The sequence below is a fragment of the Fistularia commersonii genome, chromosome 23 (assembly GCF_037954325.1).
Source record: "Fistularia commersonii isolate RoL2024-O1a breed Wild chromosome 23, RoL_Fcom_v1.0, whole genome shotgun sequence".
Lineage (NCBI taxonomy): Eukaryota > Metazoa > Chordata > Actinopteri > Syngnathiformes > Fistulariidae > Fistularia > Fistularia commersonii.
In genome coordinates, this window is record NC_141306.1 from 13,830,252 (window position 1) to 13,857,984 (window position 27,733).

The 27,733-nt window shown below is 47.4% G+C and overlaps 1 protein-coding gene across 4 annotated transcripts; it reads left to right on the top strand.

Annotated features, from left to right (window-relative positions):
* On the top strand, nt 1-27,733 carry sh3bp2 (SH3-domain binding protein 2). Of its 4 annotated transcripts, none has more exons than XM_086170527.1 (13): nt 1-119; nt 17,947-18,086; nt 18,170-18,272; nt 18,679-18,796; nt 20,502-20,569; nt 20,663-20,748; nt 20,835-20,912; nt 23,125-23,830; nt 25,915-26,029; nt 26,236-26,291; nt 26,452-26,527; nt 26,602-26,661; nt 26,731-27,733. In XM_086170527.1, the coding sequence occupies exons 2-13, from the start codon at nt 17,951-17,953 to the stop codon at nt 26,857-26,859; spliced, it is 1,731 nt and encodes a 576-aa protein (XP_086026653.1). In that variant the 5' UTR covers nt 1-119; nt 17,947-17,950; the 3' UTR covers nt 26,860-27,733. The 4 variants fall into 4 exon arrangements, with proteins under 4 accessions (XP_086026653.1, XP_086026652.1, XP_086026650.1 ...); XM_086170526.1 differs by lacking the exon at nt 1-119 and adding an exon at nt 8,322-8,565; XM_086170524.1 differs by lacking the exon at nt 1-119 and adding an exon at nt 16,963-17,195.

Sequence of the window (27,733 nt, forward strand, 5' to 3'; positions counted from 1 at the left end):
ATCCCGGCTTTTCTTTTTTTTTTTTTTTCCTTTTTGCGGTTGAAGAGACACTTCACACAGTAGCTGTAAAAATGCCGCGTCGGGCAGGAAGTGATCTGGGCTGAGGCGCCGCTAGATGGGTAAGTTCACCCTAACGGCTTCTGAACGGTATGTTTTTTTGTTTTTTTTTTTGCTGCTTTTTCAAACGGTTCCGCGGCCGCTCGGTCGTTTATTTTTTTTTTTCAGATCCCATAATTCTGCGTGCCTCTGTGGGCAGCGCTCTGTCAGATCACTTCTGGTTCTTTTGCTACTTCTGGAATCTACAGTGAGGCGGTATCGGTTGAAATAAAGGAAGAAACGGGTGAGAAAGAATAACCGTCATACTTGGATTATCTGATCGGCCATTTGAACACCTCAAACTCTCAGAAACGTTCACTCCGCCTTCTTTTTTCACATTAGGATTGAAAAGTGGGGGGTACAATGACACCAACTCATCGCGCGGCAACTAACTATCAGGCTCAGCAAAGTTACCAGCCAGTGACACAACAGTGGAACTTTGCACAACAAGCGCGTCCTCTTGCAAATTTTCCCCGATACGAGCCGTCGTTCGGTTGATTTTTATTTTGCCGTGAAGTGGCGTTTAAAAAAGTCAGACCGCCGCGTTTAAAAAAGTCAGACGAGCCGCCGCTAGCTAGCTAGCTAGCTAGCCCAGAGAAAATGATAGTAAACGAGAAGTTGTTGTCGGGGAGATACGGTGACGGATTCGGTGTGGTGGACGGCGGGAACGTGCACGGACGAGGCGTCAGAAGAGTCGATCCAAGTCGGTCGGGGACGGTTTGATGGTTTTTAGAAAGAGAAGCGGCTTCACTTCGTCTGTTGTTTGTTTGTTTAGAAGTTTATTAGGACAGTGTACAAATACATTAAGCACAGAGGCAGAGATGTTTGTACCAGATTGTAGCTCCTAGCTAATTTCCATCTGTAGTCCTGGACAATACAAATATAAAACTGTATAAAATAGACAATATATATGAAATATACAGATAGGCAATAAAATAACTCTACAATATATAAACAGGCAATAAAATATGTAATTTGCAAGTTGAAAGTGCTATTGTTGTGATATTGTTACTTTGGACATCTGGGGGCCATCAGATGTTGCCCAGAAGGGTAACGGCCCGTGTAAAGGTGTGAAAATCAGTCATGTTCTTATATAAATATATATATATAAATGTCTATAAATGTAGTTTAAACATAAAGTGAAGGAAAGAGCGCATGTGACATTTAGCATAGCATCGTAGCATTAAGGGTGGAGCCAGTAAGTTTAGGACAGAGCAACGAATGATAAAGTCCCCAAACTTCCTCCGTCGCATCTTCATGGTAAATAACCGGCCTTTTTCTTTACATCCATTATTATTCCTTTTACTTCATTCGGTATTTCCAAAGTACATTTTTCTAATTCAAAGCAAAAGCAGCATGAATAGCATTTCAATTCATTTGAAAGGGGAAATTTAATTTGATATTAGAAGCAAATTGAGTTTCGAGCTCGGTCCCAGGATGAATTAAACCCGAGTCAAGTTATTACCGCATATTAAACATGGTTGGTACTGGATCGGTGGGGGGTCGAAATTCAAAAGCTAACTCCTCACATGAGGAAGGCGGCCCGGAGGTCTGATGGCACGGATCATAAACCGCTCCGCTTACCAGGATCTAACGGACTGAACGGTTCTGCAGACACCTAATGTGCTGTCATTTCATATCGCTTGCCTCAAACTCGGCAGTTCCCTCTCTTGGTCGCGCATCTGGGGCGATTGAGTCCCCGATGAACCTCCTGATTGTTTTGAAAACGTGGGAGAACCTGGGAGAAACCCGGCCGGACACGGGGGAGAACATGTAAAACTCCACCCAGGAGTCAGAATCAAACCAAGCGTTGCACCACCGTGCCACCAGATGTTATTCAAATGGTGCCAAACGCCAACTTGGTTGTCTGATGACACCTTCCATGTAGAGCAGGTCTGGACCGCGCCCTTTACAAAAACCCGACATTCCCCCGGGAGCAAGCGCTTGGGGACGATAGCAAGGAAACGTTGCTTTTTACCGGTGCAGAAACCTCTCAGCTCGATGTGGGCGGCCTTCTGCCTCGACCACTTGGGGTTGAAAGAGAAAGAAAAGGGATGGCAATAATACCGTGCCAATAATAACAGTTCCGCTAACAGATACATGCTAATGTAATGAAATGACACAACAATAGCTTCAAGCCGCGCCCTTGAGAACCCCTGCGTTATGAGATACCATAAAGATACGAGTCCGTGGAGGTTCTCGTTCATCCGGGTCATGGTGAACTCGTCTAAATCTTCTTGTCGTGGCAACCGGAGTTGAAGACGATTCAGCGCTCATCACAACTGAAGATGAAATTCAAGTCCAGTCGACACGACAAGAAGGAGATATGAGGTTGCTATCATGAAGGGATGAAGGGACTCGAGTGCATCTTGGGACGTCCCTTGCGGAGTGAGCCGATGGCAGCGTAACTAGCTGCTAGCCCAGTGCTAACTAGAAGTTGAAAGAACACGAAGCTTTGAGCGGTTGAGGAATAAAGAGGTGGAGGCCATGTCAGAGGCCTAGTTCGCTTCTGCGTGATGCCAGTACATGAGACGCCCGATAAAAGGATCAAACAGTAATATACCGTATCCTTGGATACCCAGGTACTTCTTTCAGAAGATAAGCCCGTGGGAAAAGGGTGTCGGTGCTAAAATGCGGGTTTGGCTGCCATGTCAAACCCACTTCAGTCTCCTACGCCGGTTTCCAAAAATAGTAAGACCAGCGAAGAGCGTTTCCACATCACTTCCGTTGTCAAATCTCATTGCAGCAAGGGGGCTTGTTTGATTTTTGGAGACGTTTCAGCTCTCATACGTTTCATTTTAAACAGACTGTGGGGAGTTTCTGGTATATAAGAGCTGAGGTTTGAGGAGGACACAGAACGAGGTCGAACAAATGCCAAATAACGGGACCGGAAACTCCTCGCGGTCCGCTGCGACTAAAGAAGCCTCTCAGGCGAGCGGTTAAACGTTTTCGAGAAAAAGCATACAAGTCTGGTTGCCGGGACAACAGAAGACCGCAACCACGGATGTGTCGGTCATAGGGTTTATACGCATTGGCCTGCAATGTCTCTGATATTTACATGGGACATCAAATCCCACGCTGGGCAGGGTCTACACCAAAGTACGACAGAATGAATGCGACACCGACGCCAAAACCAAAACGTCTAGACCGCAGCCTTGCGTCTGGCTGCGGAACAAACCCCGACGGGTTGCACTTTGAACAGACGCCGAAGCTCAGAATAGACATCTGGATTAATTTTCTTCTCATCCAGAATGAGGAACATCACCGCAGACCCAACCGGACTCCCGCCCGATCTGCGGTACAGATCACCTGACACCCCTGCGGCGTAGCGTCACTTCAGTACAGATCAATACAAACAATGTATATATTTACTATACGCACTGTGGTTATACTCTATTCATGCTGTGATCCACATCTTTGCCGTAGGAGCTAAACGTACTTTGTCTTTACCGCCCAAACGTTTGGTCATCTCTGTTGTAGTACCTCTTGCAGCGCTTTACTCATTCCTGTCCAACCTCATCTGTCAGCCTGTCCATCACCACTGCGAACAAGAAGGGGCTCAGAGCTGATCCTTGATGGAGTCCCACCTCCATCTTGAGCTTCTTTGTTAGCCTTATTGCACACTGCACCTCTGTCTCACAGTGAGCATACATGTCCTGCACCAGTCTGAAATACTTCTCTGCCACTCCAGACTTCCTCATACATACTCCATCCACTCCATACTTCCTGTCATATGCTTTTTCTAGGTCTGCAAAAACACAGTGCAGCTCCCTCTGGCCTTCTCTGTACTTTTCTATTCGCATTTGGGGGCGTTCGAAACAACCCCACTGTGCCACGATTGAAGGCATCTTCTATTCTATTCCAATTGTACGTCGTATTATCGTGTCGTGTCTGTAATTGCAGAGGGGTAGCCGTAAACCGCAGCCAAACTCCTTCCATTTGCAAACAAACTTAGCATGCAAGGCTGATTCCGACATGACTGTCCGAGGGTTCCAAAGGTTTCGTTTTAATCGCGGGCAGTGTTTAATGGCTTTGACGGCGCCGTACGGGTTGAATTAAGAGTTGTGCTAATCGGTATGCTATCACATAGCTAACTGTATGTTCCTGCAAGCTAATGTCAGGTGGAATAGTGGCAGATGAAGCGTTAGCTCGCAGTTAGCTTGACACTTTTGATTTCTTTTTTGTGCTGAGTCATCCCTCAACCTGTAGCTTATTTAAACATTTTTTTTTATCATTTTTATTTTTTTTTTTAGCGGCACATGCACCAGTAGATGGGTCCAAAACCAAATTAATAAATAATTTTTGACATGTTCAATAGCTTCCAGAGCCTTTCCCGTTGTTCCGGGAAAATAAAATCCAACACATACAATCCGTCATTACCGAATCAAGAGGAAAGGAATTTTCCAAGGGCATGCGGGGGCCTTCACATCCCCTGCGAGAACTTTATTGGCTACGAGAACAAAATTGCGTCACTCTCTTCTGGCAGCTTCTCATCAACACGTCATCTTGGTTTCTCAAGTGGTGACGGAGGACTAATATCGACTATAAGACACACAGACAACCAATAATCCTTGGTAGGAGCAGCCTGAACACAGTTTCCCACAAAAGAAGGCCTTATTTTTGACAAATTGGCAATCCCAAATGGCGTGCAGAGATGAGGAAGGGCGTCGTGACCACATGGATGTCCACCTCGCTGCACGGCTGTAGCACGTTCTGCTGTTGTCACCATGCCGTCCCTGCATTGTTGGGAGGACTTTGTAGGACTTCTTCACCTGACTTTCTCTTAAAGTATGAAATGTTAAGGCCTGATAGAACTCTGCTCTTGTTTTCGCAGACCAGGGAGCAAAGTTCCCTCCTCTCAGGGAGGATGTAGAAGCCATAAAATGCTGAACTTTTTTGAAATCGCTGTATTTCTCAGCCGAGGTGTATCAAGGCTTGGTAAGAAGAAGCCCGCCTTGGTTTCATGAAAATGCTATGATGCACTCAAAGCACCGCAACTCCTATCAGACAAGGGTCTGTCCTGAAGGTGACTTGAAGAATTTCACCCATTCTTTGAACCTTCTCCTTGAAAAAAAAGCAAGGGTTACGCAAAAAAAAAAACATATCCATTTGCAGCAGGTAGATGACCTAAGATTCATATTTCGTATGTTTCATAGTTGGCTTGTTGGAAAGACTGTAAACGCTCATCGTCTTCCTGTCCCTGTAGCACGACCGCGACTTCACATAGTACTTGGAGGTTGCCGTATATTGTTTTGGGGAAATTTACTTTCTCTCCTGAGACTCAGTCAGACAAGAGACAACAGGTTTTCAAATTCATCCCGTTAGTCTGAATTAGTCTTTCTCAAGTCAGGCGAGGAGGGCGTTGTCAGAGTCGACTGAGAAGTGACGGCAAACCAAGTTGTGCGAAGCCAAAGCGCAGCACCCGCCTCTATGGGAGGACAAATTTGTATTTTTGGAGGCAGAAGATATGAGGGTGTGGAGGTTCTTTTTGGGAGTGCGGCAGTTGGATAGATCAGGAAAGACTCCATCAGAGGGACTGCACATTTTAGATGATCTGGAGATAAAGTCCAACTGAGATTGTTTGGACATGTGAAAGCATGCTGAGATTGGAGGCCTGGAGGAAAACCCATCCCGAGAAGGTATCCATTAATCAACCCATCCATCTCCCATCAAGGGTGGCAGCCAAAAAGGAGAGGGCTAGACTTCCCTCTCCCCGGCCCCCAGTCCAGCTCTTCCAGTGGGAATCCCAAGGCGTTCAGCCAGCAGTGTGATCTGGGTCTGCCTTTGGGCATCCTTCTGGGCATCCATCCACCCTGCAGAGGAAACTCCTAACGGCCGCTTGAAAATGGGATCTAATATTGTTCGGCAACTACGCCAAAGATACTTGGACTCCCTCACCTCGGATAGGATCTCATCACCTACTTGGAGAAGGACCAGGGCCGTGGATGTGGAGGTGTTGATTTTCCAGCCTCCACTCGATCAGTCCACTGTGAACCGCTCCAATGGGAGCTGGAGATCAGGGCTAGATGAAGCCAACTGTGCCACATTATCCGCAAAAAGCAGACACTGGCCATACAATGACCCATATCGGAGGGTCCGGTACCCCACGCTGTCTGAGCACCCCTTACAGGACTCCCGCAGAGTGTCCACCCCAAGTACACCGAGACTGCAGTCTGGTTGGGTAATGTACCCTACAGGACCCTGCCAAAGGTGTAGATTTGGCCCATGAGGTAGATCAAACTTGGACTGGAGTGAAGGAGGTCATGAAGTTAATTGGTGTGGGAGTAGAGGATGCAGAGAAATGGGCTACATGTGCGATTGGATGTGGAGACCCCTGAAGGAAACGGCCCAAAAAAGAAGATTGTCAGCAAATAAGTTGAGCAGCTTGTGGTTAAATGGCAGCTGAAAGAGCAAACAATAAGATTTCTGACCTAGATTACCAGGCCCAACCGCAGCCAGCTGCGTTGTGTTTTTAAGTTTCTATTTCGTATGCTCTCCATGCCCACGTCTTACAGAATCTGATTCTGCAATAGCCTTTCAAATCACAATTAGGCAAAAGGAGTAATTCATCTGTGACACGAACACCCTGACATCACTGCCTGGATCTTGGGCTACCTCACAGAAAAGCCACAGCATCTCAGGGTGGATGGCCATGTATCTATGTATCTGCACCAGAGTTCCCCCAAGGAACTGTCCTGTCCCCTTTCCTCTTCACCTTTGTAACCTCAGACTCCGCTACAACTCTAGTTCCTGCCACCTCCAAAACCACCTCGAATGACCCCTCCATAGTTGGATGCCTCAGTGATGATGGCGACGGGGGAGTTCAGGGGACTGATTTTGTTGAGTGGGGCAACCAGAACTATCCTTCAACTCCACATCATCAAGACCAAAGAGATGGTGGTGGTCTTCAGAAAGAACCAGAGGAGACCTGTCCCAGTCACCACCCAGGGGGCAGATGGAGACGGTGCACTCGTACAAGTATGCTCGCTGTGAGACAGTGGTGCGGTGTGTTATAGGGCTAACAATGAAGTTCAAGGTGGAGGTGGGACTCCATCAGGGATCAGCTCTGAGCCCCTTCTTGTTCGCAATGGTGATGGACAGGCTGACAGATGAGGTTAGACAGGAATCTCCATGGACCATGATGTTTGCGGATGACATTGTGATCTGTAGTGAGAGCAGAAAACAGGTAGAGGAACATCTAGAGAGGTGGAGGTATGCTCTGGAAAGGAGAGGAATGAAAGTTATTCACAGCAAGACAGAATATATGTGTGTGAATGAGAGGAACTCGGGTGGAACGGTGAGGCTACAGGGAGTGGAGATCAAGAAGCTGGAGGGTTTCAGGTACTTGGGGTCAACAGTCCAGAGCGTAGGAAAGTGTGGAGAAGAGGTGAAGAGACGGTCCAAGCAGGTTGGAATGGGTGGAGAAAAGTGTCAGGGGTACGAAGGGATAGAAGACTTTCAGCCAGAATAAAAGGAAAGGTTTATAAGACAGTGGTGAGACCAGCGATGATGTTTGGACTAGAAACTGTTCCAATGACCAAAAGACAGCAGGCAGAACTAGAGGTTGCAGAGGTGAAGATGTTGAGGTTCTCTTTGGGAGTGACCAGGATGGAGAGGATCAGGAATGAGTCTATCAGAGGAACAGCACATGTCAGATGTTTTGGAGAGAAGGTCAGAGAAGCCAGACGGAGATGGTTGGGTCACGGACAGAGGAGGAAGAGTGAACATATTGGTCGACGGATGCTGGAATTAGAGGTGTAGAGGAAGACTAATGAGAAGTTTTATGGACGTAATGAGAGAAGATATGAAGGTAGTTGGTGTGAGAGGGGAGGATACAGAGGTTTGATGGAGAAGGTTAAATTCACTTTGTTGACCCCTGAAGGGAAAAGCCCGACGGAGAAGAAGAATATAAGCTGTATATATGCATAAAGCTGCTTGATTCCAATCTTGAAGGACGGAAAGTCCCCTTTGTCTCTTCACCAGATATCCATGCGCCTCGAGTGTGTGCATTGTGTGCGTAGGGGTGTGGGACGCATCCGGCAGCCAATCGGAAACCTGTTTTGATTAAGCAGGAAGGAAATTGCCCCAGACGGCCAGCCAATGAGAAGCGAGCGTGCGACGGGGAGGGGACTCGTTTAGGAAACAGCTCGATGTCTCAGGGCTCCAGACCATCAAAACACTTCCTCTTAGGTGCAGCCGATTGTTCTAGCTTTCGTTTAGTAGTCGATCTATTCATTCCTCCGTCTTTGCACGATATCATTTTAATTCTGGTCCCGTCAATCCATCTTCCGCCCGGATACTCGGACTCCCGCCTCCTCCCTCCATCCCCCCCACGAAGACTCAGAAGTATGTTGTATCGTGTCCCGCTGCCATTGTCATGTCGGCACCATCGGTGAGGAAAAAGAAGTCCTTTGCGCGGAGCTCCAAGCCGGACGTCAGGATGTGCGTTCGAGACCAGAGGACTTTCATGTAAGTGCGGTTTCATCTCCTTCCCGACCGACCTGGACGGGTTTTTATATCCGTCCAGTTCGGCTCCGGGTCTCGCGAGGGGTATTGTTTTCGGAGAACGCGAGGGGTCGTGGAGGTTCTTTGGCGACCCGGACCGGACCCACGGGTTCGCCTGGATTTTTATAAACTCACGTCAAGCCGTTTAGCCAAAAAACGTCCTCCACGGCGAATCCACTTCCACCATCTAACCTTCCCATCTCACGCCGGCTGACCCGAGGTCCTCTGCTCCTCCAACCACAGCATCCTTCCACCCGCATCTTCACCGTCCCTTACAAGTCTTCTCCGAAGAAGTTCGAGACGTTTTCGACCCCGTTAGAATCGACTTTTTACCCCCGTTTCCTCACATTACTCCTTTCAGACACCAAAACTATCATGAGAAATCCTTACTTATTATTTGTGGACCAAATAGACGAGATTCCACCGTTTTGTGTGCTTTTCGCAAATCGAATTTGTCCCTTTTGGCGCAAAGACCGATTCATCCGGCCTCCTGTCGCGGGACGACAACGGCATCTCGGCTGGACGGCACAAACCGGCAAATTGTTAAATGAAGAGCGGTATCTGCCCGCGGATCTGTTTGTTTTCGATATCGCGCAAATATCCGCAGAAAAAGCCGCGATCGTCGACCCCGAGTTGCGAGCTGTGTGGGCACGACGCCGCCGTCTCTCTTCCCGCGACCCACAATCTCCGTCGCCCAATCATTGTTTCCGCGGATGTTTGTTTTCTTTTTTTCTCCGCTACGAAAAAAATCGATGTAAAACGCCGGTCCGGCAGAAACCACACTGTTTGTGTTCCGCAAGCGCCGTTCTCGTCGAGCGACGTGCCCATATTTGGGAAAAAGGATGCAATGACGCTCGGGAGAAGCCACAGGGAGAGGAAAAGAACCAGATTCGACTGATCCAACTGTTGTAACCGTGTGTGTGTGTGTGTGTGTTTATGTAGTAAGTAAAATTGACTTTCTATTTCCCTTTCGGATATATCTTTTAAGAGGAAGTGTAAAGCGTTTCACGCTCATCGATTGATTCACTTGTACCGGTATGGACGTCAGGGAGCGGAGGCTCACCGATCATGAATGAAAAAGATTAAGATAATACTCAAGAATGGCGTCCAAATGGTGTTTGCATCGTCATTTTCGGACCTTTGAGCGCATTCCATTGTCGCAAATACATCCGATTACATCTATGGCTTGAGGATTGCTGTATGCGTTTCACACCCAGGCCTTCAGTAGTGCTCCATTCATCCCCTTAATAACTGCTATTTGGCTATAAAACTATCAGTCTTTTAAAGATTTTCCTATTTTTCTTCACCTTTTCGTTGTGGAGCTGTGTTTCCCTGCGCACTTGCTCATTAAGTTCACTCTGGTTTCCCCCCGGGAAAGTTTTGCACAAAGTATAGTTGTGTTCATGCGGCTCGCTCGCTCTGGCATAGCCTTCTAGAAGGCCTTGGTGTCACAACTCAAAATCTGACCGGTTGAAACAAGTTTCATCGACATTTATTTTTCGCCTGAGCACCTGTGAATCGGATTCTGCTGGCCTCCAGGCAGATTTCTTTGACTTTGACCCTGCCTGGCAACAAATAACAGCTGAAATTTGATTGGTTAAATGCTCTTTGTTCAATGAAAATACATGTCTGGGAGCAGCACAGTCAGGGAAACCAATAAGAAAGGAAGCGGACAGACCATTTGGAAGTCAGTCTGTGATTCAGATTTTTTTTGGGCCAGCAGAGAAGGCCTTGCAGGCCCTGACCGCCAACCACTGCTGTAATTGTCCGCTACATTTTTCCCATGCCTAAACAGCAATGCGGCTAATTTGTGGATTTTTACAGGCTAATGAGTTTTCGTCAAATTATTTATCCCGGTGCAATCAGACCAATGAAATGACACACAGATGGTGCAGAACACACACTTGTGGTTCACACCAGGGACGACCAAGGAGACAAGACGATAGCCTACAGTATTTTTGAATTATTTTAGCCAGACGTGTCACAGGCACTGTTTGGGAAAAAAGCATTTACAGTACATATTTAATTAAATGTTCTTAAAAGTATCTCTTGCCGCTCATAGAAAAGTGCCGCCAATATATGAATTTTTTTTTTCCTATACAAATTTAGCGAGTGCGGTTTATAGTCAGGTGCGCCCAATAGTCCAAATTTGGTCTTTTAGCAAATTTGCTGCTTCTTTGGAGTTCTTCCCAATCAGTTGAATTAAAATGAATTAACACGGCACATGATATAATTTTTTGGCCTTTATGCTATGTACAAACAAAATGTTGCATTTTATTTTAAATCATTGAACAACTGCAAAGAAAATGAAATGACATTTCTGCACGCAACAAAACATTTTGAACTTGATAAAAAAAAGACATTGGGTTGAAGGTTACTTTTAAGCAAAATACACTCCATGTCTATTTGAGTCCTTCTTGTATTTATGAAAAAAAAAAGCCAAACTTGAAGCAAAAAAAATGCCGTCCTCTCTCTGTGCTGTCACTCTTACTACCACGTGCAGCCCCGTTTTATTTAGATGTCGCAAGAACGCCGTAATGGTCAATTTTAAAATGACATTATAAAATTGAATGAACTCAAATAAAATACATCGCAATGAAATTCCCCTTAAATCTTTTCATTTTCATCTCGGCTGCCCGTTGTCCTCCGCACCTTTCTTTCCACCTCTTCTCCACAGTCTCCATAGCTCTGGACCGTTGACCCCGGTACCTAAAATCCTCCACCTTCTTCATCTCCACTGCTTTTGGCCGTCGATTCTGTCTTGCCAGCCTTGATTCTTCTCCTCTTCAGCGAAAACCTCCACCTTTCAAGATATTCCTCCACCTGCTTCCTCCTCCTCTCACCGCAGATCACAATGTCACTTCCTGCTCACAAACCACTAAATGTCTTTAAACCAATTTTGAATTCATAGTTCTTTGTTTTTGCAGCTGCAGTGGCTACAAATCGTGAATTTCGGCAGCAGCTGTGCAGTTTGTAGAAGAAGGCTAACATCATCCAGGATACTTTTTGGTTTGACGGTTGTCACGTCACCGTCTTCAGCAAGAACGACAGCTAGCTGTGTCAGGCTTAAGCTAAACTTGCTAACCGGAAGATAAATGCTAACCGGGGCTAATTGTTGACGCCGCAGCTTTAAAAGCTCGGTTCCTTCGTTTTGTTATCACAAAGGCGCAATTCATCTTTGGAAGCGCCGCTGTGTTTACGCTGCCATTTCCACGAATCCTGAATGGTTGCTCTGATGTCATGGAAACGAGCTCTCGCACAAATATAGCCGTAAACTCTAAGCATTTAAAAAATGATTTCAATGGTGTCACTACCAGGCTCTTTCTTATCTGCCGTTTTGGAAACAGCTTTTTATAATCACTCCGGTTTCTAGCAGCAGCAGCAGCTGTTACCTTTCACACCCGCTGTCCTCAAACGGACTCAAAAGTCCGTTATACTTGTTATACTTGTCAACAAACCTCACTTTTTTGGGGGGGGGCATTTCGCCCTCCGACCAATCGGCATCTTTTCCCGAATGAGCGCAGAGGGAGTTGGAGGACGCTGACCTCGGACGCGCCCGGCGCTCATTAGCGGTCATTAGCACCTTGCGAAGCTGCTCGGGTCCCCGGAGTTGGGGTCGGAATGGAGTTTGGCGACCCGGAATTGAGTCGTTGACCGAACGTTCGGGTCACATGACTCCGAGGCTAGTTGTGAGCGATCTCAGGGGCGGAATCGTTTGTGAACGGCTTCTTTTACCCTTTCGGGAACCATCAAAAACTAAACGTCCGTGTCTTGAATAGTGAGGCTGGTGCCTTCTGGAGGTGGATTATGGGTATCGGGGCGCCGCAGGTATCCTGCTTATCGTACTGGTCTGCACGCCAAAGTCAAATTAGACTATCTTTACATTTTTAGTTCCATTTATACTCAAGTAATGAGTACAACGAAATGAATGTACTTTAGACATTCACTTACACATAGAGCATAAATCAATGAAATTTGACCGCTGCACTCGCCATGGGTGAACCTCGAGCAGAAGGAAGCTACCGAGCAGAGCCAGAGGAGCTCTCGTGGGTTTGCTGTCTTGCTCAACAAGACTTCAACAGGCTAGGAGAAGAAGTAATCCAACCAGGACCGCTTCCAGAACCAGACCGGCATCCGAATTGAGACCGAACGCGTCCTGGATCGATTCGATCCGACGCTTTCGCGGCTTCTGCACTTCGTGCCGCAGAGAAAGAAACCATTGCAAATATCGGATGGAGTAAAGGTTACGTTTCCCCGTCGTCTCCCCCTCGGGGTTGGAAATGCTACCAAAGGTGGGCGCGTTGGGGTTCCGAATTCTCCGGTTTCCTCTCACTGTCCAAAAACATGTAGGAGGTTGTAGGGTTTCAAAGGCCGACATCAACATTATAAGGAAGACATGAGTCGAGTCTCCAGACACCTCTGACTTCCCTTCGATAGCATTTATTCCTAACGGATGTCGCTACATTTGCGTAAGCGAGATAATAGTTAGCGGGTAGACGCATGTGGCGAGTCGCTTCTCACGGGATAATCATGTTTTTAGTTCAACCGGCACTTTTCGCAGGATTGTTTGCATCAGGGGACGTGGGTACAGGATGAGGTTACAGCTTGTATAGCTCGCCGAAAAAAATGTAATAATATAACACAGACAGTTTTGCCACATAATAATAATAATAATAATAATAATACATGGGATTTTTATAGCGCTTTTCATGACACTCAAAGACGCTTCACAAGTAAAAACAGAAAGAACAGAACATACACAGAATTATTGGGAAAAAGTCCAGAATTGCAGAGTGTGGCGATGAGCGCCAGTCCAGGGATGAGCTGGAGGAGCTTCGCCGGTGTGAAGCTGAGTGTCGTGCTGCTGTGAGGAGGCAAGTGTTGGAGCTGGATGTTGGAGATGGATTTTTGGTGGAGGGAGAGATGGTGGAGCAGGAGGAGCAAGAAGATTTCGGCCGATGGAAATGCCGTCTTGTTAGGCGCCATCGGGATCCGGAGTTTCGAGAGCCCAGCTAGCCAGCCAGCCAGCTCAGGTCACCGTTGAGATCCAGAATTTCGAGAGGCTAGCCGGCTAGCTAGCCAGCTAGCCAGCCTGCTCAGGTCGCCGTCGGGATCTGGAGTTTTGAGAGGCTAGCTAGCCAGCCAGCCTGCTCAGGTTGGCAAGCTAGTTTGGTAGCTTGCTGGAGATTGTCCAGGCGAGCCTTTGTCTTTGGTTTGGTTGATTGGTTGGAGAGCGGGAAGCGGCAGCCAAACGCGCCAGCGTCCTCCCGCCCGCCATCTTGCCAAAAAAAAAAAAAAATGACCTTACCTTATTTACATAAGGTAAATGACCCCAACAGAGGTTCGTTGGAGACGTGTGAACGAGAGGGTTGTAAGTTTCTAGATGCGGCTGGCGAGCGAACCCTGCCTCTCGCCCGATCCAAACTGAGATAAGCTCCACCGCTAGCCGCTAAACAGGACGAGGAATCGGTGAATCCGGTAAATCGGGAGGGTTCTGTCCCGCTGGTGCACCAAATGGAGTTGTTGTTTCCCCAAGAAGGAATCCAGCCCGTCTCCCAGATGACAGATAACCGGTGCTATCAGTCATCCGGAAACATAACATCTGGTAGTCGCCGACATGTCGGTTTACAGATCGTATCATCCGAACGGCTAATGTCATAATTGCAGCAGAAGCCATTTTGGCCTTGGCAGCGAGTCGGGCGCTACTGTCGGGGCACCAGGATGTCGTTTCAATCTAGAATTCGTCCCCAAATTCGTACGTTTGCGCTAACGCTATCGTGCTAGCATGTGTTGTGAGAGGAAACCGAGGCGGCGGGTCTTTTCCTGGCACGAATGCGTCGGTGTTAAAGTCGATCCCCCATTGGCTGTCAGACGTTCAGGTCTTAAAAAGTTAATTTCCCACCGCAGGGTGTGTGTGTGTGTGTGTGTGTATTTGTGTGTGTCTGCCTGCAGGGAGGAAATCTGTTTGAATGAGTCTGGTATGCGAGCAGCCCCAGTGCTTCCCTTCCCCACAAAAAACACTTCTGATTAACATCTTTGGCTCGGGAGGGAAAAAAACAGCGGCGGGTCGAGGGCCGCCGCCGCACACTCATATTTTATGACATAACAAATGTATATTTTACCAGTAAGTTCTTACATTTTTCATTTCCACACGACACACAGAGCAGCTGTGGCTGAGTTCAGTAAGGACGTGAAATTACAAGAGACGCTAGATTTTGCATCGGACTTTGTGGTTCAAATGAAGCAACGTTAGTGAGAATAAGCAGGAAATGAAGTGACTTGCACTGAAAATAAATATACATTCGACGGGGATTTTGGCTAAAATGCTTAGCCCTTAGCGGTTAGCGCCTCCGCCTCGCAGGTTTCAACACGCCTTCTCAGATTTGACGGCTCCACCGAAGCAAACACGTCCACAGGGGTCAAAGGTTAAACCGGACGCAAAACGGAAACAAACCTCCTTATTGGTAATTGAACTCCCGCGAACCGAGACGTTCCTGTTTTCGTAACCTCCATCGGGGTTTTCAAAGTCTGAGAATGTGAGGCCCCGCGGGGTGGAAGCCGAGCCGGGTCGCGACCTCGGATCGACGACGCGTTCACATCCCCAGTCAGGTGACCCGCTCCGCCCGCCGCCACTTCCTGGTTCGTCCGCCGCCGGCGGCTCGCGGAGGAAAAATAACAATCTCCTCGCGGAGGAAACACGGAAACGCTGAGCGTGCGGTCAGATTAGCGCCGAGTCGTTTCAGTTTCTGTCCGGCAGGAAACCCTCATGAGCGCGATAAGCAGCCGGCGACCTTTGACCCCGCGGACAGGCCGTCTTGAACGCTACCAGACGACGACCTTCCCCTGTTTTATCAGCTCCGCCCCTCCCGGCTGGATTCCCTCCCCATTCCTGAAGCCTGACACAATATTTTGCTCAACGACAGAAAAGCGTTCACGGATTAAAATATAACCTCGATGAAAAGGCGTTACAGCAAACCCTTATTTACGTTCCAGAAAGGACCCGTGAACGGCAAAATCCGTCAAGTAGAAACCTTTATTTTTTATTATACAAGTAAATACTCTATTATACATTGAAAAGAAAGAACAATCATTTGTTTCACAAATAAAAGTACTGTACTTAAGAAATGTTTTTTTCAACAAATAACTTCTGGACTGCACCGTCAAATAATAACTTTAATCAAATTGCGGAGATTAGCAATGATTAAAAAAAAAAAAAAATACAAAGTACAGTCGGACAAATAGTGACTCGGGTGTATTTCACTTTTCTTCTTTTGAAGCGATGCAGGTGTGTTTGTTCGGGAGAAGAACAAAGTGATAAGCAGTTGTTGTCGCTCTTTTTTCTTCTTTGCAAAAATATCCTTATCCGACCGACACGCCGCCATCGATTATTTTTGAAAAATGTAATGAGCGGCTCATCGAAGGGTCCCATGGTTGCTAAGCGACCAAGTGTTAGTCCCTCCTCCTCATCTTTAGCCTCGGCCGAGTGACTCATCAGCCAATCAGAATGCAGAACGCAACGCGAATCCGTGAAGTAGCGAAACCGTGAAAAGTAAACCACCTGTTTCTTCGTCGGCATCGGAATAATTCGCGTTGACGTCCGGAATGCGCTTCGACGGACGATTCTGCGATGAATCTTTGCGATTTTGTCCTCTATTGTAAGTCGCTTTGGATAAAAGCGTCTGCCGAATGTAATGTAATCTTTTATAAGCGCGTACGGGATCGTGCTAAGGTGACGGACGGGTTCATCGACACGACGTGAGAACGAAGGGGTGAATGGTTGAACGTGCACGTGACCCGCGATCGCTCATTCCAGGGTGAAACTCAGCATGAATGAATGAATGAATGAATGAATGAATGGCTGCTCACTGCTTTTCACGCCGCTGGTGTTTAAACCCCTGCAGGTTCAGAGGTTCCTCAGGTGGTAGAAAAACAGGAGGAAGTCATGAACAGAGGGAGCAAAGGGTTGTTTGATTTGCACACACACACACACACACACACACACACACACACACACACGGTCATCTACTGAAGTCTTCCTCCCTCTGAGGTCTGTAGATGTTGCTGATAGACTGGAAGTTGCTCACTTAAGGATAAAGATTTCCCCTTGTTTGTTTTTATCTCTCTCTTTCTGTCTCACTCTCACTCTCTCTCTCCTTCACACACACACACACACACACACACTCATGCCGAAAGCACCAGGCAATGACTCATGATGCATTTCCTATTTGAACTGCGCCTCTGTGTGTGTGTGTGTGTGTGGAGAGTGTGTGTGCGTGCATGCTAACGCCAGTCCGCTATCTCCAGTCGGAGTGTGTTTACGCGTGAGGGAGAGAGATAGAAATCAACAAAGTTTATCCAGAAGCAGAGGGAGAGGCTTCGCCGGCAAAGAGGAACTTCAGAGAAAACAGACCGAGATTATACGGGATCAGATGAAGGTCTGAGGACGGAGAGAAGAAGGGGTCTGAGATTTTGCTTTTCGGCGCCTCTGTGATGGACCTTCTGCCCGCTTTGGCGTCCACGGCGTTCGCCTCAACGGTGGAGATGCTCAGGGAGACGGCCGCCGTGCAGAACATCAGAAAGAAGCTGGACAGGAGGTAGGGAGCACCTGCGATACCGAAACTAATCTCAACGCTTACGGCTACCGGGTGTTCGTGTTTTCACGAGGAGCTTCTCATTCCACATGGCGGTTGCAGTTTCACGGTTTCGAGACGAATAAGAGAGCTTGTTTGTTTAATCTCGTCGTTCGGGGGGGGGGGGGGGGGGATTTCGACCGGAATGTCGTGTTTTGTTTTCTTCGGAGCGGCTCCCTTTGGACCGCGCGTTGTAACTTATCGGAGGATCATTTCAGTCGGCGGAGTCGGACACGGAGAATCCGAAATGACGCGTTTCGATGCGGCGCTGCAGAGTCGGGGGTTGTTTCAGGAGGACTCCAAACATTGAGCAACACTTGGATTACCGTGCAACAGCAGGCAGTCAGCTGAGACGCCGACACGCTGCCGGCTTCCAGGAGACACACGGGGTCTGTCTGACGCCGGGAAGCCCTTCAGATCAACCCGACTAAAAAAAAAACAAACAAAAGAAAAACAGAAACACGAATGCTAAAAGGCGGCGCGGCGCTAAACGCCTCTGCTTCCTGGCATGAAGGTCCCTTGTTGGGTTGTACTGTCCAAAAAACCTGCAGGAGGTTCATTGGAAACCCCGATTTGTCCAGATGTGAGTAAATGAGAAGGCTGTTTGTCTCTGTGAAGTCCTGAATCCGCCACATACTTTACTTTGTTTCTCATTTGCCAGTTCGCGTGACGGTAAGCTAACGGCGTCCCTCCTCTTCCTCTCCTTCTCCGGTAGAAGCATGTCATCTCCAGAGGTGTGCTGGCCGGTACCGATGCGCGCCATTGGCGCTCAGAACCTCCTGACCATGCCCGGGGGAGTCACGGCGGCGGGGTATCTCCACAAAAAGGGAGGCAGCCAGTTCAGCCTCATGAAATGTGAGTTCACGGCGAAGGAATTCCAAATATCGCATTTCTCTGCTCCTCGAACGACGGAGAAACACTCGCTGCCTGTCTTCCAGGGCCCCTGAGGTACATCATCCTCCACAAGGGTTGTGTTTACTACTTCAAGAGCAGTACCTCCCCGGCCCCACAGGGGGCGTTCTCTCTCAACGGCTACAATAGGTCAGCGGCTATATTTTTATTATTCTTTCCTTTCCAATCGTGATATTCAACTCTGCGGGTTCCCCGGCGAAGGGCGGTGTTACGTTCACCTCGTGATTGCTACGCTTTAGCATGTTAGCATGTATATCGGTAGCCAGAGGCGAATAGCAGGTTTCATTGCATTTGGCAAACGTTAGCCGATTGCTACTTATCGCGCCTTTCTGTTTGGAAACGTAAAAGAACAAAATGTGTTGCAATCGATGTTAGCCCAATGAAGAAGCTAATGTTTGCTCTGCTAATGCTTGAGCGCACCCCGGACACTCCAGGTTCGGGATCCACAAATCCATGACTCAAAGGACATGTCTGGTTGTACTTAGCCATGCTAAGCTACTTGGAGTTCAAGTTTTCCTTCCACCTTCCCCCGCAGGGTGATCAGAGCAGCGGAGGAGACGACGTCCAACAACGTCTTCCCTTTCAAAGTCGTCCACTTCAGCAAGAAGCACAGGACGTGGCTCTTCTCCGCGGCCAGTGAGGCGGAGCGACGGGTAAGGGCGGCGTGGACGGCAGAATCGGAGGAAGATCGGTTAAACCCGATAGAGCCGTGCGGTTGCACAAAGTCGGACCAAACTTACTCAATATTTGTTTGGCAACTACCTCATTTACTGAAAAAAATCGGTTCCGGCCACCGAAGAAGGTTATCGTCTTGATGATCGGCGGAGGCAACGTGGTTGGTTCTGACGCAGAGGACACCTGCTCGCTTCCTGTCCTCTTCCCTTCCATGCACAAACCTCTCTGGTCCTCCTCTGGACCTCCTGCCCAAAAGAGAAGAAGAAGGTAGTCGGGTGAGTCGAGGATCTACGTCAGATGCTGTTCTCAAGCACATCTCTGGGCAAACATCTCCTTCCGAGGTCCAGAACCCACTTGCTCGCTGTGACCTTCTGGGTCACTCACATATCAAACCCTGAACTCGAGTTGGTGTCGGAGGTCCCGCGTCGTCTTGGTGCACTTCGGCACAGAAGATATACCTTTTGCAAAGGTCCTCACCTCTTCGCCCAACCCACTCGCCGTTGGATTTCCAGTGTACGGAATTCAATGGGACAGGTTTCTGCCTGCCTTACTCAGGGCCCCGGTGGATCGAAGAAGCAAATCAGATCTACCGTTTCTCCCCCGATGTCACGTCGGTGTCACCGAACTGAATGGCGTCCGGATCTGGAAGGAAGACACAAGACAACTGCCTCAGAGTCAGACGTCAGTTTCTGTATTTTCCAGCCACTGTGATGTGCATACATGGGCGGTTGACAGGACACCACGGAGAAGCAGCCCGAACCTCCCTCGCCCTCGGCTTCTGTACATTTGTTTTGGCATTCCCGGCGATCTTGATTGGTTCTCGGTCATCTGAAAAGGTGCCGTTCCTTCGAGGGCCTTCCGAGTATCTCTTCTTCCAGCATGTTGTTTTGATGCATGGGGAGGACACTTATCTGGGTGTCGGTACTTCTGTTCTCCTTTTTTTCTGAGGTTCTGTTTTGTTCTTCTTCAAAAGTGCACGCTTCCCAACAGTGTGGCTCGTGTGACCCAACCTCTTGCCTAACGACAGCTGGATTGACTCCGGCTGCCGAGCCATCCCGGGTGCAAGATAAACAGAATACCATATTTTTCGCACTATAAGGCGCACTTCAAATCCTTACGTTTTCTTCAAAATTTGCCCATGCGCCTTATAATCCAGCGCGCCTTATGTATGAATTCTTGTGCTTACTGACCTCCGACCCATTTTATGCGGCCCACTGCGCTCAAACATTTGTCAAAATGTTTTAGTGCGACTTCCGGTAAGCGGCCGAGCCGCTCCGCTCGATAGATCGCGGGAGCGTTCCCACCAGGCACGGGAACGTTGTATAAAAGTCGGTCTTTGGAACGACAACGTCGGAATACAACGTCGTTCCAACCTCATACTAACATCAGGTGTCCGCTATCGCCGGCAACCATAAACCAATCAGAGAAGAGTACCTAGCATGCTTACCTCGAGTCCCATTCATTGATATTGCGCCTTATAATGCAGTGCGCCTTATGGTCCGCAAAATCGGGTAGGTATTTACTTCACCTCAGTTTGGGTTCTCGGACAGTTGGAGCCGCTAGCATGACGACGCAGACGAACATTGTCGTTAGAATCCATTATTATGGGTCGCCCCGGAAAGCTGGAGATGAAGTAACCATGTTAATCATCAAATGACTTGTCTTTCCTCCTCCATCCCGCAGAGGTGGATGCGATCCCTGCGGAGGGAGATAAATCACTATAACGACAGACAAGAGTGCCAGATTTCAAGGTGCGTAAACACGACGTCGTAGTCGAACATCTCTCATGTGGCGGTTGGTGTCGCCGTCACTGCAAACACTGTAAACGTGAAACCGTTGTCCAGTGACGTGGATTCGGACGCGGAGAGTTTCTACGGCACCATCGAGAAGCAGATGGACATTAAAGATCCGGTGGAAGACGCCGAGGCCGGTAAGATCCGCTCCTCCGGCACGAACGTAGAAAAACCAAACGCAGCCCGTCGGTCGAACCGGCCCACGTCTTCTCCCCGTGTGCAGACTATGTCGAGGAGGACGACGACGAGGATGATGAAGACTACCTGAAGCCGGACGGGGACTGCATGCCGGCGTGCACGGGTAAGACACGGGACCTCCGACGCCAACTCGGGATCAGGATTGAAAGTACGGTCACCCACAGGAGATGTCGGCCCAGAGATTTTGGCCCGCATGAAGGTTGGATCAGGGCCGCGGGATAATTTGAAAGTGAAAAAATGCATAAAAGACAAGGATTTATTTTTTTTAATCAAGTGCAATTCAAGACTTGACCACTAGGGGGCGCGCTGTTGTGGTCAGAGTAGAAGACGAGCCGCATCACTGAGACGGACCAATCAGCAGACGGTATCAATGCGCCATCTACTGCTTGGTTTGATGTTGTTTCTACCCTGTTTGCCGCTACTCCCTCGTTAGCCAAAATGTCGTTATCAAAACAGAGAAAAGTAGATAAAGAGTGTAGAATTTTCAAAGAAAAATGGACTACGTCCTATTTATTTACGCACGGGAAACCTTTGTTCTTGGCGTGTTTGCAATAAGTTTCGGTATTTAGGGAATATAACATTCGGCGCCACGACGAGACTCAAAATATGGCAAAAAATATGGCAGCTTGCAAAGAAACTGAGAAGAGAAAAGATCAACCGATCGCTGGCAGGTCTGAGGAAACAGAAGTTAACTTTCACCCAGAGCTGAGAAATCAGTGACGCAGCGCTAAAAGCCAGCTAGCTAATTGCTAGCGAAAATGTGCAATTTAATGTTAGTCACCAGCTTCGCTACAAACGACTATGTTGGAATTCTGCTGTTCATGCAAATCCATACATTTTCAGTGTGTGTTGTATGTGTTTGCATGTTTCATGGATGAAGTTTACACGTTTACTTTCTTCCTTACACATTTAATAGCACTCTCTTTAGTTTGTAAGGTGTAGGCAGGGATTCAATTTAGATTTCATAAGAATAAGAATGAGAATAAGAACAACTTTATTTATCCCGAAGGAAATTGTCATGTTTCAAGTAAAACATAACAATAATACATAATAGTAGGAAGGAGGGAGAATGAGAAATACAAATAAAAATATAAAGTGTCAAAGTCAAGGCTATGAAGTGTTTTAAGGTCTTAAAAAGCACAAAGATTTAAATGTTCCCTTCGGCTGAAGGAAGAGGAATTAAAAATATAAAAAAAATATAAAAATCTAAAAAATATAAATATATATATAAAAATATGAAAATAAAAAATATAGAAAAATATAAAAATCTAAAAAATATAAAAATATATATAATAATAATAACCTTTATTTATACTTGTAAGACCACTGAGGTCTCCCTCATTTTCAGGGTCGACAAGTTTACAAGCAAAGCAGAGCACAGCACAACAATAAAATGAGATCAAATTAAAAAAAACTGTAGATAAACTAAAAACAGGTGAAAATGAGATTAAATTAAAGACAGTACAGAAGCAGTAGATAAAACTCGAAAAAAGTAAAAAATGAGAACAAATTAAAAAGTACAAGGGGGTGGATAGAACTAAAGACAAGTACAATCGGCAGTACAAATTAAAATAAATAAATGAATGAATAAATAAAAATATGAAAATAAAAAAATACAGAAAAATATATAGAAAAATATAAAAATTTGAAAAATATGAAAATATATAAAAATATGCACATGTGGAAATGCTTTCAAAATCTCTTTCTTTATAAGGCCTATTCAATCTTAAAGTGCATTACTATATTTTTCAATACCAATTACTTGTTAAAGTTTTATGCCTTTGTACGATCAGTGGAATAATAATCGTAACACGTTTGTCCAAGGAAATATGAGGTGTTTCATGAAACGTTTTGTAAAATGATCGTTCATCGAATTCCATTTTCCTCTTGTCCTTGTACTTCTTTACACCAAAACAGACATTAAAATGTAGTTATTTATTGCTGAGTATGCTATTTTAATGGTCCGGTCCGCCATGAGAAATGAGTTTGACACCCCTGATCTTCAGCTTCTGCTTCTGCTTCTTCGTCTTCTCCACCGCTGGTGTTGCTTAGACAGAAGCAGGTGATTGGCTGCGGGTGACGTGGACTAAATAGCGTTATAAAGAGAAAATGGCGCCACAGTAACACAGTTTGTTGACGCGCATCTCCGGAAAGCATCCGAGGAAGATCCCGTGTCGTGTGTGTGAAGATGCGTTGCCGTAGCGACCACCGGAGTGCCCGAAGCAGATTAGATATCTCACATGTAACCAAAAGGCTTGTATCTTTAGAGAACTTCTTCACTTCACCGGATGAATGTGCGCATCTGGTCTCTGCAGGTCGACCCACCGGGCCTCCCCCTTCTTACCCCCCTCCCCCGGTGCCCAATGTGTTCCAGCACCACCCGGACTCCTGTCAGGGCTCCCCGAAAGGCCCCCCGCCTCCCCCCGTCCCATCGCACTGCAGGAAATCCACCAGCCCGCTCCCCAAAAAGCCCCTCCCGTCCATCCCCCCTCCCCCCTTGCCGAAAGAACCCAACAAAGGCCCGCCGCCGCCGCCTCCCCCTTTCGCACCTCACCTGCAGAAGCCGTCGCACCCCGCCCCTCCGCCGCCACCTCCCCCGAACCCGGTGAGAACTCGCCAGACTTGGACATCTTCCATGGGGGGGTCCGGGGTTGACCGGAGGGACTGGAGGTCTCCGTCGCTGGCGGCGTTCCCGTCGATCCCGCCCCCGCCGGCGGGCAACCAACCGGAGAGCAGGTTGGTCCTCAATGGCCCCGCCCACTCCTCCTCCGTGACCGCCGGGGGCGGCCCGCCGCTCAGCAACAACCACGCCAAGCAGTTCCAGTCGCCGCATCTCCACGGCAACCTCAAACCGGCGTCGGACTCGCCGGGTCACTCGTCCCCCGGTCGCCCCCCGATGCCCAGCCACCCCCCGCTAAACCCGGGGTACACCCACAGACCGGGGACCCCCAAAGGACCCCCACCCATGATGAAACCGCCCATGCCGACAGCCAAGACCAAGCCGCAAGGGTTCCCTCTTCAGTATGTCCCCCACACACACACACACACACACACACACACACACACACACACGCGAATGCGTGAACCGTCACCCCCGGACTATTTGTGGAATTTCAACCCAAAATACAGAGCGGGTAAAAATCCCAGACGGTGGGAATTTAGATTAATAGAGCTGCCGTTAATCCCGGCAGAGCGGTTTTACCCCGTCATTCTTTTAAACCTTTTCATCTGGAAAAAGATGGTTGTAAAATATATGAATCCAAAGACGTCAACCCTCGGATGTGCCGGCCAATCAGACGCGACGCCACCCGAAAAATGCATTCCTCCACGACGGCTCGACGGATGCCCTTCTTTTTCCGTCTCGTATCCAAAATATTAACCAACAACTCGGTTTTGGCTGACAATTGTGAGTCGAAAAAGAAAAATTACTTTTAAAATACTTGCGATATTTCTTCATAATACTGTGTCATTTTAAAGTCAACGAAAAGATGTAGAAAATTAAAAAATGCATTTGTATCTGCGGCGTGTCGAAAATGCTATGATAAAATTGCATGGATGAAACGGTCAGATATAAAGCGGCACTTTAAACAAATCCATGCAGCACCAGAGGTCGCATTAAAATAAGACATTTTTAATCTATTGTACGTTTAAAATACTGAACTGGCGAACTGTCACCATATCCAAAAAACAAAACTCGCTAATCCAAACAAAGCGTCTCTCCTGGACATACGACTAAACCAGGGGTCGGCAACCCAAAACACCCAAAGAGCCATTTGGACCCGTTTTCCTCGGAAAAGAAAACACCGGGAGCCGCAATTACTTACTTAAAATAAAGGCACCGCTGTATATATTGATTTTTATTACCTTTACACTTTGTATAAACAAGTGTGTCGTGTGTTGCTTCTGAAATTCACAAAGTATTACGGAGAAAATTAAATTTTGTTTATGTAATGAACTCATTTTGAGCTTTGGGCTTTCAGAGCGTGTAGCGGAGCCTTGACCTGAATTTTAAAAATAAATCGGGAAAAAATCACTGTGTCGGTAAACAATAAAAAATAAATATTTGCAAAATATCTTTATAAATATTTATTTTACCCTGGTTTATGGGACTTCTGCTCCTGAACTTCTGCGCGCAGCATCTGCAAATCGGGACTTTACCGGCTTCCGCCAGTGTGAAGTTTATTTTGAGCGGTGGAAAATAATAAATATCATTTAATTTAATATTTCAAGATCACAATATCTTCCAACTTAGAACTAGAAGTTGAAAAAGGGAATCAACACAAATGAAAGACACTTTGATTAAATATTTAAATTTAAATGAATGGACATTTCGGTATTTAATGGACATTTCAATAGTGCCTGAACAGCAGTCTGCCGGCACGGATATTAATATGTAACACATTCCAATGATGTCTAAAGGGAGCGAGCCGGGCCATTTCCGACATCCCCATGACGCGTAACACGTTAGACCGGCCCAACCGAGGCCGGAACACAACAAACGCTCCCTTTTTTACCTCGACGCCGCCCTTTTGCCACCGAAGGCACCCGTCGACGGCGAGGAACACGAAACATGCGCGGTTCATCATCCCGTTGTCGACGACGATGATGCTTCTGATCCTTGTTAGGTACGCGGTGCCGAAAGATATGTCAAACAAGTGGCACAACGGTTGGCGCTTCTGCCTAAAGCGAGACGGTCCCCGTTTCAGTCTCGACAGTCTTCGTATTCTCCCAGTGTCTTCATCCAAAAACATCCAGGAGGTTCAATTCCCTCGGCCCCTCGACGTGTCACCGAGAGGGCAAAACTTGTATGCTCGGCGAGCGGTACCCGGGTGAACCCAGGGACCGTCGGGATGAACGAATTCAAGAGTTTGCCACGCAGGATGTCTCAAAGAGACGGGGAATCGGGGACCATGCCCAAAAACATCCAGGAGGTTCGATTCCCTCGGCCCCTCGACGTGTCACCGAGAGGGCAAAACTTGTATGCTCGGCAGGCGGTACCCGGGTGAACCCAGGGACCGTCGGGATGAACAAATTCAAGAGTTTGCCACGCAGGATGTCTCAAAGAGACGATCCGGACGCCTTGCTGAGATTTGTTTTTCTCCCAGAAGAGCTGCCCCGGAAGGCGCCAGCTTCCGCTCGCTAGGGGACGGCACGGAGTCCAGGAGGAGGGCCGTCTCGCCGAAACCCACCAGGGCCGACTCGGAGGAAGACTACGAAGACGTAAGGGACTCGATTATCCCCCGGGATACAAGCGGAGTGATTTGCTGAGCGAATAAACAAGATTCACTGGCCCCATAACCTCGTAACATTCATTAACCTTGAGACCGGTAGTCTCGTTTATGTGTTGGATGTGTGTTACCTACCTTCGGATTCCATGCGTGAGTCTTGAATTTTACTGAACGGCTGTCGTTGTTGTTGATTCGCAGATGCAGCTGCCGGACTCCGTCTTCATCGACACCACTGAAACCTACTTTGTGGAGAAGTACGGCCCTTTTTTTTAGAAAGTAAAAAAGGTCACGGGAGCGCCGACTCGGGGCTCAAATCTGGAATTTGATTTCTTTCCCGCGTTTCTGAGGCGCTTAATGAATCATCGGAGGTGAGTTATAAATTTTAAACAAGCGTCGTCGTCGTCGTCTCCGCAGGTTATTCCGCGAGGGCGCCGCGGAACCACAAGACGGGCTTTACGGCATCAGGAACTCAGGAACGAAGACCTCCAAGGTAGTGAAACCAAAAAGCAGTCAAGCTGAAACCCTAAATAGACCCTTGGAAACTAGAATGCCGCTGTGTTGCAGGTGCTGGTGGTTTGGGACGTCAGCATAGGTAAAGCCAGAAACTACCGTCTGTTTGAAGAGGTAAGACACCCGGCACTTTCTCTTCTCGTAACTCAAAACACAACCGACCGGCTTTGGTTTCTCCGGTAGGACAACCGGGTGTTTCTGGACTGCGAGGTGGCTTTTCCTTCCCTGTCCTCCCTGGTGGAACACTACTACAACCACCCGCTCCCTCACCAAGGCTCCCTTTGCCTTCAGAAGCCCTACACTAAGGACTGAGCGGCATCTCCTCAGGGCGCCGCCAGACGGAGCTGGTGGACATCAGGGCCCGAGGCCGTCTCAGCTGTCGCTGGGCGAGAGGAACGGGAACAAGACGGAAATTCAAGCGTCATTTAGAGACAACTATCGATTCACGAGACCTTCAGAACAACGATCGCGATCTCTTTTCTACGTCGATATTCAAGCGTTAGAGACCTATAACCGTTCACTCTCTCATTCACTTGTCGCATATTTTATAAAGTCAGCTTTTCTGCTGCTTAAACCGAAGTGGATATTCTTTGTGAAATAATTCAAGCGAAGGGAAGGCGGTCCAGTGCCTGCAGTTTACGCTTTTCTCCATAAGGGAGCGCTGGGACTCTGGAAATCGGTGCTCTTAAAACAACCCGGGGTTGATCTTCAAGAGGAGAAATTGAGAAAATAGTGAGATATTTTTGCACCAACTATGACAGAAATGAAGTGCCAATGCTGGTATAAGTTCACCTTTTTGTTTATTTTCTTTTGAATTAAGCTATTTGTGCCAAAACAACTCTTAATGAAGGGCTCAGTTCTGTGCTAAATCCCAAATAGTTGCATGCCAGAATGTTAATGTGGTTTATATTTCTTAAAATTCACCCCTTATTTTTAGATTTCCTGCACTCATTCACACATTTCAAGTTGAAAAAAAATAAGAAAAGCGAAAAGTCCCGGTTTAAAACTAGACTCCAGATAGAAAAATGTCATTATTTCCGATGCCACAACTTTGACTTTTTCAATGAAAGACATGTAAATAGAAACATGATCATATTTATAAGAGCACGTGAATGTATGTATGTAAAATCCAGTGTGTACAAATGTAAATATTTGTTTTTTTTTTTAAGATATGTAGAAAAGAGAA